Raw genomic sequence first — 13,442 nt, 5'->3', positions numbered from 1 at the left:
AGACACGGACAGTGGGATTAAAGGCAACTTCAGCAAGTGTGCTGATGACACGAAGCTGTGTGACACGACTGACACGCTGGAGAGAAGGGAAGCCATCCAGAGGGACATGGACAGACTGGAGAGATGGGCCTGTATGGACCTCATGAGGTTCAACAAGGCCAACCGCAAAGTCCTACGCCTGGTTCAGAGCAATTCCCAGAACTATTACTGGAGAATGAATGAATTGAGAGCCCCGCTGAGGAGGACTTGGAGGTACCTGTGGAAGAATGGCTGGATGTGAGCTGGCAATGTGTGCTATCCACCCAGAAAGATCACCATGTCCTGGGCTGCAACCAAAGTGTGATCAGCAGGTTGAGGGAGGTGATCTTCCTCCTCTCCTCCACTCATGTGGGACCCCACCTGGAGTCCTGTGTCCAGCTCTGGGGCCCTCAACATAAGAAGGGCATGGACCTGTTGGAGTGAACCCAGAGGAGGGCCACAAAGGTGATCAGAGGCATGGAGTACCTCTACTATGAACCTCTCCTAGGCTGAGAGAGTTGGGGTTGTTCAGTCTGAAGAAAAGAAGGCTCCGAGGAGACCTTATAGTGGCCTTTCAGTACCTCAAGGGGCCACAGGAATGCTGGAGAGAGACTTTTTCCAAAGTCCTGCAGTGACAGGATGAGGGGAGTGGCTTTAAATTGGAGGGAGAAGATTCAGATTAGATGTTAGGAAGAAATCCTTCACTGTGAGGGTGGGGAGGCCCTGCCAAAAGTTGCCCAGGGAAGTGGTGGCTGCCCCATCCCTGGAGGTGTTCAAGGCCAGGTTGGATAGGGCTTTGAGCAACCTGATCCAGTGGGAGATGTCCCTGCCTGTGGCACAAGGATTGGAACTGGATGAACTTTGAGGTCCCTTCCAACTCAAACGACTTCATGATGCTATGACTTTCTTATGAACTATTAGTAAAACAAGGCCAAGTAGAAGGCAATCCAATGAGCCTCAGGCTCTTGAGAACCTACTTCACCAAACTGCTGTGCTCGCTCACCTTCCAGTTTCTGTATTGTAGCACTGTTTTCAGCAGACAACACCAACAGCCGCTCAACATCCTGTTTCAGCCGATCATTTTCACCCTCGAGGGCAGCATGCCTAGACTGCAGCTCTTGCTCAACCACCTTAAGACAACTGATCTGCTGGTTTTTCTCTTCCACCTCCAGCTTTTGTTCCTGCTCGAGGTCTTTATATTTCACCTCTAATTCAGTTTGTGCTCTTCGTGCCTCTTCCAGCTGTTCGGAGAGACACTGCACCTCATCCTGCAAGCGATGGGTGAACATCTTCCTCTCAGCCAGTTCCAGCTCCATCTTCTCTCTGAGATCCTGAGACTCTCGTCTCTCTGCATCGAGTACATCCCTGAGGGAGCTTAGATCCACTTCCATCTTCTGGCACTGATCTCGGAGTATCTGTAAAACGATATGGAAATGAACTTAACTCTTTAGCTTCCCAACCAGGATGAAGGTCCCCAACAAAGAGGAGGAACCGAACAATTACAGAGTACAATTAAATACCAGAACAAAAGTGTGTACGTGAAAGCGGTCAAAAATGCTGAAATAGGAAACTGGAGGTAACCGAGCAGTCCACACAGAGTCCACTGCTTCAAGTAAGATCCCTAAGCTGGTCAACGCTGACCAGAGGTATAAGACAACAAAGGAACAGAAACAGACCCTACACTTGTCAGAATTCCTCCTCCTGGAGCTGTGGATGGTCAGCATAGGTTTCAGGAGGCTGGTGAGGAGCTCTACATGAGTAGGAAAAGTAGCTTCAGCCACATGACCTCAAGTTGATACGTGTACCAAGGCCTCCCTCTGACCATATGAAGTGTACGAGAGGGGGCACCGACACAGAGGAGCCATCAGGAGACCTCAACAACCATGCCATGAATATATCCATGCCGCCACTCCATGAAACACCCCAGTAGGAAACATAACCAGTAGCAAGTACAATTCAGCTCACCGAGGTTCTTCACCTCTTCCTGGTGGTAAGAGGTCCCACCTCTGTGTTTGGCAAAAGACACATGGCAAAACAAAATGGAGTTATGTGTGTAAAAGTCATCGAAGTGACGTTCAGCATTAGACTGTCTGGAGACAGTGCAACCTACTAACATGAATCATAGAATCACAAGGTTCGAAAAGGCCTTCGAGATCATCAACTCCAACTGTAACCATCTACTACTAAATCACATCCTCAAGCACCTCATCTATCTGCCTTTTAAACTCCTCCCGGGATGGGTACTTCACCACCACCTCCCTGGGCAGCCTCTGCAAGTGCTTGAGAGTCCTTTTGGTGAAGAAATTTTTCCTGATGTCCAATCTAAACTTCCTCTGATACAGCTTCAGGCCATTCTGTCTTGTTCTATCACCTACCATTTGGGAGAAGAGACCAGCACTCGTCTCTCTACAGCTTCCTTTTAGGTAGAGAGCTGTAGAGAGTAATAAGGTCTCCTCTCAGCCTCCTTTTTCAGCAGCCTAAACAACTCCCTTTCCCTCAGTCGCCTCTCATAAGACTTGTTCTCCAACTTCTCCACCAGCTTTGTCGCCCTTCTCTGGACGCGCTCCAGCATTTCCAGAAGCTGTGCCAGCTCTGAATCTGGGTCACTAGAGATGGCTGCGTCCCTGTCTTTGTTGTTCATCTGGACCTGTTACACACAGAGACCTGCAGCTCTAAAACCTGACCTGAAGGAGCTCCCCAGATTTCACGCTGGAAATGTGGTACCACAAATAAGCTCATCTGGTAAGTTTGGAGCTACAGAGAAAGTCCACCACTTGCACAGGAGAGTACAGCAATATGCAAAGCATGAAAACATACCTGGTTTTGCTGTTCAGCAGCACGTAATTCCTGCTGCAGCAATTCCACCACCTGAGTTCGTCCTAGCAGAGCTTCTTCCTGCTCCTCCAGCTTCCTTTGAAGTGTACGCAGGTTCTGTGAGAGAGACAGTTCTGTAGCAGTAGAGTCATAGAATGGTTTGTGTTGGAAGGGACCTCAAAGCTCATCCACTTCCCACCCTACCACGTGCAACGACACCTCCCACTGGACCAGGCTGCTCAAAGCACCATCCAACCTGGCCTTGAACATCTCCAGGGATGGAGCAGCCACAACTTCCCTGGGCAACCTCAGCCAGGGCCTCACCACCCTCACAGTAAAACATTTCTTCCTAAGATCTCACCTAAATCTCCAATCTTACAGATTAACCATTCCCCTCGTCCTACCCCTGAACTTCCTGATCAAAAGCCCCTTCCCAGCTTTCCAGGAGCCACTTTCCGTGCTGGCTGCTCTAAGCTCTCCCTGGAATCCTCCCTTCTCCACGCTGAACAACTCCAACTCTCTCAGCCTGTCCTTGTATGAGAGGTGTTCCAGTCCTTGGATCATCTCCATGGCTTTCTCCGGACAGTATCTGGGAGGCTAACATAAGGAAGCTTGATTTCCTGGTTTCAACCATACCCCTTATTTTCACAACACAGTTACTTTAATAGCTTTAATAACTTCATCTTTGTTGTCATTTATTCTGGAACCCTGGTGGAGTCGGAAGACCTCAACACTGCTTCACAAATAGGGAACTGGAAAACAATAATTTAATACTTCTTTTTAAACTGTTCTTTCTTTTCATAGAATCATGGAATCATTAGATTGGATAAGACCTTTGAAATCATCAACTCCAACCATACCTGTCCACTACTAAATCATATCCCCAAGCACCTCATCTACCCACCTTTTAAACATCTCCAGGATGGGGACTCCACCACCTCCCTGGGCAGACTCTGCCAGTGCTTTAGAACCCTTTTAGTGAAGAAATTTTTCCTAACGTCCAATCTAAACCTCCCCTGACACAGCTTGAGGCCACTCCATCTTGTCCAATCACCTACCACGTGGGAGAAGAGACCAACACCTACCTCGCTACAACCTCCTTTCAGGTAGTTGTAGACAGCAACAAGGTCTCCCCTCAGCCTCCTCTTCTCCAGGCTAAACAACCCCAGTTCCCTCAGCTGCTCCTCATAATACTTGTTCTCCAACCCCTTCACACCAGCTTCGTTGCTCCCCTCTGGACACACACCAGGACCTCAATGTCCTCCTTGTAGCAAGGGACCCAAAATCAAACAGTTTTCAACTATTAGCTAACCAGCAGATTAAATCGAGGACTCTGAAAGTCCAAATTACCATCCTCAAAACCTCCAATCAACCAAATCATTTCTTTTCTCACCCCTATTGAGTCACTTTGATTAGAACCGCTCTCTCAGGGTGTCTCTCAGGGTGGTCAAATTTCTTTTCCTATAATGAGATTATTACACCAAATATACCTGCTGCATCTCTACTTCCAGATCTGACTGAGCTGCTATTTTCAGCAATTCAGCTTGGTGCTGGTGAGCCTGTTCTTCTAGGAGAGTTTCCTTCTCCCGAATCACTTCCTGCAGGGAGCTCAGCTGAAAATATAAGCCACAAAATAAAAAGAACCAAGGTTATGAGCTTGACAGACAGAAGGCTTGATTTCAATCTTATGTGTGTGATGAGATCTTCAGCTTGACAATCCTATCGTCACCCTGGTCAACAGGTATCTTTATTTTTTTATCAGGCTTTGAGCAACCTGGTCTAGTGGGAGGTGTCCCTACACGTGGCATAGGAGTAGAACTCGATGGATTTTAAAGTCCCTTCCAACCCAAACCATCCCATGAGTCTATGAGTTATCCTACTATGTATACATCAACGGATAACATTTCGGCCTCCTCTTCTCCAGACTAAACAGCCCCAGGTCCTTCAGCCACTCCCAGAACCCCTGGGATCCAGATTCTTCCCCAGCTCGTAGCTCTTCTTTGGATGTGCTCCAGCCCCTCAATGTCTTTCTTGGAGTGAGGGGCCCAAAACTGAACCTGAGATTTGAGGTGCAGCCTCACCAGCACCAAACCCAAGGGGACAATCCCCTCCCTACTCCTGTTGGCCACCCCATGGCTGATCCAAGCCAGGATGCTGTTGGCATTCTTGGTCACTTGGCCACACTGGTGGCTCATGTTCAACCACTGTCTACCAGCACACCCAGATCTTTTTCCCCTTGGCAACTTTCCAGCTGCTCTTCCCCAAGCCTTCCATGAGGTTGTTGGTTCAAAGCCACATGAGGGGAGGTTCAAACTTGACACCAGGAAAAATATCTGTACCAAGAAGGTGGTCACATGCTGAAATGAGATTCCTGCAGAGGTAGTCAATGCCCCAAGCCCATCAGTGTTCGAGAGGCATTTGGATAATCACAGAATCATAGAATAGTTTGAGTTGGAAGGGACCTTAAAGATCACTTAGTTCCAATCTCCTTTCCATGGGCAGGAACACCTCCCACTAGATCCTATCACCACCAGTCTTTATGAATAGTTCCTCCCCAGCCTTCCTGTAGCTCCTTCCGGTACTGGAAGGTCCCTATAAGATCTCCTCGGAGCCTTCTCTTCTCCAGGCTGAACAACCCCAACTCTCTCAGTCTGTCCTTGTATGGCAGGTGCTCCAGCTCTTGCATCATCTTTGTAGCCTCCTCTGGACCCATTCCAACAGCTTCATCTCCTCCTTCTGTTGAGGATTCCAGCACTGGACACAATACTCCACATGAGGTATCACAATGGAGGAATAGAGGGGCAGAATCTCCTCCCTCCCTGCTGGCCACACTGCTTTGGATGCAACCCAGGACACGGTTGGCCTTCTGGGTTGCGAGCACACATTGCTGGCTCATGTTAAGCTTCTCATTGACCAGCACCCCCAAGTCCTTCTCTGCAGGGCAGCTCTCAAATGCCCTGTTTAACTTTCAGTCAGTCCTAAAAGTGGTCCAGGAGATGGACTGGATGATCATTATAGCTCCCTTCCAGGTGAACCCTGCTATTCTATCCATACCAGTGGAAGTGGTCAGTGGGAAACACAGACTGATGAATGGAATCATTTTTTCGTACCTGTGTTGCGTGCTTGATTTCAGCATCTTTCAGATTCACTTTGGCTTGAGCCAGCTGTTCCTTCAGGTCCTGAACAGTCTCCTCTCGCTCCCTAAGCTGCTCTTTGAGTGCTTCGGCTTCTTCTCTATGCCCTTCACTTGTATTTTGGTCATTCTGACACTGCAAGAGGAGAGAAGTGGGAAGAAAAGGAACAGAAAATAAACTGATCAGCATTACTGGTCAATTAAAAAAATAAGTTAGAATGCTACAGCACTTTTGACTCCTAAACAGATGCTTATTTCTATAACAACTCTTAAATTTCTTAGCTTTACGTCTATTAGTTTCTTTAAATGAAGTCAGCCTACATTAAGTAACTATCTTCTCTGTTTCTGTGTAGATAAGCATAAGATGTCTTTCATTGGGAAGTGTCAAAACACTTTGGAATGGTTAATTATCCATGAACGCTTACCACATAAACGAAGGTAAATCTTATAGTTTACTTTACCATCCAAGCACAGGCTGAGAGAGTTGGGGTTGTTCAGCCTGGAGAAGAGAAGGCTCCGAGATCTTATAGTGACCTTCCAGTACCTGAAGGGGCTCCAGGAAAGCTGGAGAAGGACTGTTTACAAAGTCTTGAATGATAGGACGAGGGGCAATGGGTATAAACCGGAGTGGGGAAGATTTAGACTGGACATAAGGAGGAATATCTTCACCATGAGAGTGGTGAGACACTGGCACAGGTTGCCCAGGGAAGTTGTGGCTGCCCCATCCCTGGAGGTCTTCAAGGCCAGGTTGGATGGGGGCTCGGGCAGCCTGAGCCAGTGGGAGGTGTCCCTGCCCATGGCAGGAGGTTGGAACTGGATGATCTTTAAGGTCCCTTCCAACCCAAATTATTCTATGATCCCTCCAAAGATGTATTACCCACAGTGAAGGTCTTTGGAAGGACGTAGAGCAGACAGACAAGGAAAGCTTTAATTGCACTTAAGCTTAGAAGAAGAACACGGAGGAAAAAAAAGAAACAACAGAAGTGCTGGAAGCTTTAAGAAGCCAGGGATATACATAAGGCTGGGGGAAAGCAGTTGCTATGGCTGAAAGATGGGCGGATTACTTTGCTTACTTGGGATAAGCTTTCAGGATTGGTATTTACAGTCGGATTTGGAAAAGCTTCTGATAAAGTCCTTGCACATTGCCTACTCCGTGCAGTATCACAATTAAGGACAGCAGCACAGCCACGAGGTGCCCAGAACTCAAGCTTTTAAATACCATGTTTTTCCCAAAATGTACAAACTCTCCTATCTGAATATAATCACAGAAATGTTTACATTGGAAAAGACCTTTAAGATTACTGACTCAAACCCTTACCTTCACACCACCCAGTCCACCACAAACCCATGCCTCTAAGCACCACTTCCACATGGCTTTTAAACCCCTCCAGGCATGGGAACTCCACCACTGCCCTGGGCAGCCTCTTCCAGTGTCTGACAGCTCCTTCCATGAAGGAATATTTCCTACTATGCAATCTAAACCAACCTTGGTCCAACTTGAGGCCGCTTCCTTTTGTCATATCATTTATTACTTGAGAGAAGAGATCAGCGTCCACCTCACCACAACCTCCTTTTGGGGAGCTGCAGAGAGCGATGAGGTCTCCCCTCAGCCTCTGTGTGCCCAGTCTAAACAATCCCAGGTCCCTCAGCCATTCCCAGAACCCCTGGGATCCAGACACTTCCTCAGCTCCATTCCCTTCTCGGGATGCGCTCCAGTACCTCAAGGGCTTTTTTTTTTGGAGCGAGGGGCCCAAAACTGAACCCAGGATTCCAAATGCAAACTCCTCAGCACCGAGTAAATAGGGATGATCCCTTCCCTGCTCCTGCTGGTCACCCCATGGCTGATCCAAGCCAGGATGCTGCTGGCTTTCTTGGCCACCTGGACACACTGCTGGCTCCTATCACTCCTGGTCCAACAGCACTTCAGTCACACCGGCACTGCCGGGTTTGCTGCTGTGGGATTTACCACAAGGCCAGATCCACCATAACACTGAAGCTGTAAAATGTCAGAAGCCATCTGGGAACGTAATTTGTGCCTACACAGTGTTAAAGTTTAAGAATCGGAGAATCATAGAATAGTTTGGGTTGGAAGGGAACTTAAAGACCATCCAGTTCCAACTCCAGCCATGGGCAGGGACACCTCCCACTGGATCAGACTGCCCAAGGCCCCATCCAACCTGGCCTTGAATACCTCCAGGGATGGGGCAGCCACAACTTCCCTGGACAACCTGTGCCAGGGCCTCACCACTCTCATGGTGAAGAAATTCATTCTATGTTTATTCTAAATCTGCCCCACTCCAGTTTATCCCCATTGCCCCTCGTCCTATCACTCCAAGCCTTTGTGAACAGCCCCTCCCCAGCTTTCTTGGAGCCCCTTTCAGATACTGGAAGGTCGCTTTAAGTTCTCCTTGGAGCCTTCTCTTCTCCAGGCTGAACAAGCCCAATTCTCTCAGCCTGTCCTCCTATGGGAGGTACTCCAGCTCTCGCATCATCTTTGTAGCCTCCTCTGGACTCATCCCAATAGCCCCATCTCCTTCTTAAGTTGAGGACTGCAGAACTGGACCCAATCCTCCAGATGATGTCTCACAAGAGAGGAACAGAGGGGCAGAATCCCCTCCTTCACCCTGCTGGCCAAGCTTCTTCGGATCAATAAGACTCTGGTCCACACCATTTCCCCTGAGACTGTATAGAGACCTCATTTCTCTAATTAAAAGGGCATTTTTCTTGATGGATAATTTACATCCATGCATTCACAGGTCAGTATGGTCCTCTCATTTTACTAGCTCTCCCACTTTCTTGGTGCTTACCTTTCTCACACAATGGTAGAAAGAACCTATGTTTGCTCTCCATCTCTGGCAGTCTAAATAGCCAAGCTCTTCTGAATGCTCAGTCCAAGCAGCTACTGATGGAAAAGGAGAATGGCAAGTCTCCTTCTGCTCTCAGAAGTGGACAGAACATGACAACACCCCACAAGAGGCCTTGCCAGAACAGCTGGAAGGGTAACTGTTGACCTTACATAAAAAAGAGCTGTCCTCTTTAAAATCCACATCGTGCTCATTAAGTAACAATAAGCTTTCTCTCTACCTTCCTCAACTGATAAATTTGAATTTTCAAGCAAGAATACTCGTAAATCCATAAAACCAAGTCACAGAATCATAGAACACTTTGGGATGGAAGGGACCTTCACAAGTCATCTAATCCAACGCCCCTGCAGGGACATCTTCCACTCAATCAGGTTGCTCAGAGCCCCATCCGACCTGACCTTGAACGTTTCCAAGGATGGGCCTCCACCACCTCCCCGGGCAAACTGTGCCAGGGTTTCACCACCCTCATTATAAAAAATTTCTTCCCTATATGCAGTTTAAATCCACCCTCTCCCTTAAAACCATTACTCCTTGTCCTATCACAGCAGGACGCGCTAGCTTTTCTGGAGCCCCTTTCAGTGCTGGAAGGTCACTATAAGGTCTCCCTGGAGCCTTCTCTTCTCCAGGCTGAACAACCCCAGCTCTCTCAGTCTGTCCTTGCACGGGAGATGCTCCAGCCCTTGGATCCTGCCCTCCCACTAGAGGGAGGGGGTGGAACCGGACCATCTTTAAGGTCCCTTCCAACCCAAACTATTCTCTGATTCTATGATTCAATGAAAACAAGCCAACACCCTTGAGGAGAACAAGTTGTACCCTCCAAGGGCACATGCAGTACAAGGAAGCTGGAGAGACTGGCCTCCCACAGCCCAGGCACCCTTGCTGAAACTATGAAAGTCCTGCTAACAAGAGAGACAGGATCCACTAGCTTCCTGGGACCTAAAATGTAGGGTGGCACCAGATTATCAGTAGAGGTGAACACCTTTTAAGCAGCCCTGTTTTTCCAACCTTGGGACACGCTTGCTCTTCAGATAACGCCTGGGCAGGCAACGGCGATCCTTTCTCTGTCAGCTCCTCAATGCGTTTGTTCAGAGAGGCCAGTTTGGCTTTGGCCTGAAGTTTCAGCTTCATGAGTTTAGCATCTGCAGCTTCTCGTTCTTCCTGTAAAAGAAGGATACGAATTGATTGCACTTAAAATTCCAGTGCGATCGCCCGGAAAGCACCACTTGAAAAGTTATATAACTCATCAGCCTGCTGTTCTTTGTTAAAACCTGCCTCCCCAGTAACAGTGCTAATTAAAACACATCCTGGGAACAAATTTGCTCCAAAACACCACATAACAGCAAAATAGTTCACTTCTGCCTGAGTACTTTCTCTTTAAGGGGTAGATCATAGAATCATAGAATAGTTTAGGTTGGAAGGGACCTTAAAGACCACCCAGTTCCAACCCTCCTGCCAAAGGCAGGAACACCTCCCACAAGATGAGGCTGCTCAGAGCCCCATCCAACCTGGCCTTGAACACCTCCAGGGATGGGGCAGCCACAACTTCCCTGGGCGACCTGTGCCAGGGCCTCACCACTCTCATGGTGAAGATATTCTTCCTAATGCCTAGTCTAAATCTGCCCCTCTCCAGTTTATACCTGTTCCCTCTCGTTCTACCACTCCACACCTTTGTGAACAGTCCCTCTCCAGCTTTCTTGGAGCCCCTTCAAGTACCAGAAGGTCACTCTGAGATCTCCTCGGAGCCTTCTCTTCTCCAGGCTGAACAACCCCAAGCCTCTCAGCCTGTCCTCATATGGGAGGTGCTCCAGCCCTTGCATAACCTTTGTAGCCTCCTCTGGACCCGTTCCAACAGCTCCATATCCTTCTTCTGTTAGGGATTCCAGAACTGGACACAATCCTCCAGATGAGGTCTCCCAAGAGAGGAATAGAGGGGCAGAATCCCCTCCCTCACCTTGCTGGCCACACTTCTGTTGATGCAACCCAGGACACGGTTGACCTTCTGGGCTGTGAGTGCACACTGCCGGCTCACACTGAGCTTCTTATCAACCAACAACCCCAAGTCCTTCTCTGCAGGGCTGAGTTAGAAGAGACCCACAAGGACCATTGAGTCCAACTCCTGTCCCTGCACAGCAGAACCCCAACATTCACACTGAGGGGCTGAGGGCGTTGGCCAACTGCTTCTGGAATATTGTCAGGCTCGGGGCTGTGACTGCTTCCCTGGGAGCTGTTCCAGTGTTCCACCACCCTCTGGGTGAAGAACCTTTTCCTAACATCCAACCTAACCCTCCCCTGGCACATCTTCCTGCCATTCCCTCAGGTCCTATCACTGGTCACCAAAGAGAGGAGATCAGCATCTGCTCCTCCTCTTCCCCTTATGAGGAAGCTGTACACCACGATGAGGTCTCATCTGAGTCTCCTCTTCTCCACCCTGAACAGACCAAGTGACATTAGCTGTCCCTCAACACTATGTCAAGTAATTGCACTTTCTTCCATGTCATGCATCAGAGTATACAAATATGTATTTTTGGTTACACACCATAAAACCACTGTGACTGCAGCACAACCTACTCTTCGTCCCAAACACTCTGAAGTAGCAAAAGAAAAACCTCACACAAGAGATATTAGTACTTATTAGAGCCACTAGGAATCTGCCCAGCCCTTGAGGAGCTTCAAGACAAAACGCTACAGAACTTCGACGTAACTTATCTACTCTAGAAGGAATCAGCCCTAAGGAAAATGAACACAATCTACATCTCTTGGGTTAGGGTCCATTCTTTGGATTCCAACAACTGAATTAAAGCATTGTGACCATGAGATGGTGGAGTTCAGGATCCTACATGGGAAACGCAGAATTATAACCCTGCTTTAGCAGGGGGGCTTGACTGGATGAGCTCCAAAGGGCCCTTCCGATCTCCACCATTCTGGGATTCTGTGATTTCGTAGCGTACGTGTCTCAGATGTCAAAAGAAACCAGAGACTGGTTGGCACAGAAAGCTGAAGCAGCATTCTGGAGTCCTCGACATAAGAAGGAGATAGAGCTCTTGGAACAGGTCCAGAGGAGGCTACAAGGATGATCAGAGGGCTGGAGCACTTTCCATACAAGGACAGGCTGAGAGAGTTGGGGTTGTTCAGCCTGGAGAAGGCTCCAAGAAGATCTTATAGAGACCTTCCAGTACCTGAAAGGGCTCCAAAAAAGCTGGAAAGGGACTGTTCACAAAGGCTTGTGGTGATAGGATGAGGGGCACTTGGTATAAACTGGAGAGGGGCATTTAGACTGGACATAAGGAGGAACTTTTCCACAATGAGGGTGGTGAGGCTCTGGTACAGGTTGCCGAGGGAAGTCATGGCTGCTCCATCCCTGGAGGTGTTGAAGGCCAGGTTGGATGGGCCTTGAGCAGCCTCATCTAGTGGGAGGTGCCCTTGCCCGTGGCAGGGGGTTGGAACTGGATGATCTTTAAGGTCCCTTCCAATCCAAACAATTCTATGAATCAATGATTTTACTCTTGCTCCCAGATCTTCCGTGAAAGAAATCATACCTTGAGTACAGCTTCTTTTTGCTGGAGCAGGGCATCCTTTTCTCGAATCAAATCCTTCAGCTGAACAACGAGTTTTTCTGTTTGGGCTAGGCGTTCCAATAGGTCCTCAGGTGCTTCCTCCATGCTTTCCGCTTCAGGCTCTAAAGCCTGTACCTGAAACAGTGAAACAAGTGCTCTGGAGGAAAAAAAATCTAAACAGATGGCAATACTGCACCCAAATGATATCTTCAGCTCCACAGCTAAATGCTGCACTTTATTCCTTGCAAGCATTTCATGTAGCCTATAGAGCTTACACAATAAAGACATGGAACTGTTGGAGCGAGTCCAGAGGAGGCCACAAAGATGACCTGAGAGCTGGAGTCCCTCTGCTATGACAGGCTGAGAGAGTTGTGGATGTTCAGCCTGGAGAAGGCTCCAAGGAGACCTTAGAGCAGCTTCCAGTACCTGAAGGGGCTCCAGGAAAGCTGGAGAGGGACTTTTTCCAAGGGCCTGGAGTCACAGGATGAGGGGGAGTGGCTTTAAATTGGAAAGGGGAAGATTTAGATTAGACATTAGGAAGAAATTCTTCACCATGAGGGTGTTGAGGTACTGGCCCAGGTACCAGAGAAGCTGTGGCTGCCCCATCCCTGGAGGTGTTCCAAGGCCAGGTTGGATGGGCTTTGAGCAACCTGGTGCAGTGGGAGGTGTCCCTGCCCATGGTAGGGGGTTGGAACTGAATGGGCTTTAAGGTCCCTTCCAATCCAAACCATTCCATGATGCTATGATTCTATTAATTAGCTGAAATGAGGAGCAAAACCCAGAATACCCATGAGCCAATATTCAACAGCACCTTTCCCAAATACAACACCAGTAAATCTGAGATGAGTGGCACTGGAGATAATCCACCGCTCACACGCTGTCCCTTGTCTTAGTAACAAAGAGCAACAGATGGATCACGCCTTCCACCATCACCCAATCATGCAGAGCATGAATCACAGAATCATGACTCCTCTTAAAAGCCTTTCTTCACCTCAATTCTAGTTTGTTTTCTATGATCACCTTGAGATGTGGAAACTAAGGAGATTATGGTCTGTCCCG

At 48.4% G+C, this 13,442-nt stretch overlaps 1 protein-coding gene across 3 annotated transcripts in view; it reads right to left on the bottom strand.

Moving 5' to 3' along the window:
• GOLGB1 (golgin B1) overlaps positions 1–13,442 on the bottom strand; it is a 52,536-nt gene that overhangs the window by 33,043 nt on the left and 6,051 nt on the right. For 2 of the 3 annotated variants that reach the window (XM_054060230.1, XM_054060232.1), the window contains exons 4-9: positions 12,366–12,518; positions 9,835–9,987; positions 5,943–6,101; positions 4,323–4,445; positions 2,836–2,949; positions 1,022–1,433 (exon numbers count right to left, since the gene is read on the bottom strand). In XM_054060230.1, the coding sequence (XP_053916205.1) occupies positions 1,022–1,433; positions 2,836–2,949; positions 4,323–4,445; positions 5,943–6,101; positions 9,835–9,987; positions 12,366–12,518 (1,114 nt within the window). The remainder of the gene's footprint in view (positions 1–1,021; positions 1,434–2,835; positions 2,950–4,322; positions 4,446–5,942; positions 6,102–9,834; positions 9,988–12,365; positions 12,519–13,442) is intronic. The other variant, XM_054060236.1, reaches the window with a different exon arrangement.

This window comes from Cuculus canorus, chromosome 1, assembly GCF_017976375.1.
Source record: "Cuculus canorus isolate bCucCan1 chromosome 1, bCucCan1.pri, whole genome shotgun sequence".
Classification (NCBI taxonomy): domain Eukaryota; kingdom Metazoa; phylum Chordata; class Aves; order Cuculiformes; family Cuculidae; genus Cuculus; species Cuculus canorus.
This window is presented reverse-complemented; position numbering and strand designations above follow the sequence as displayed.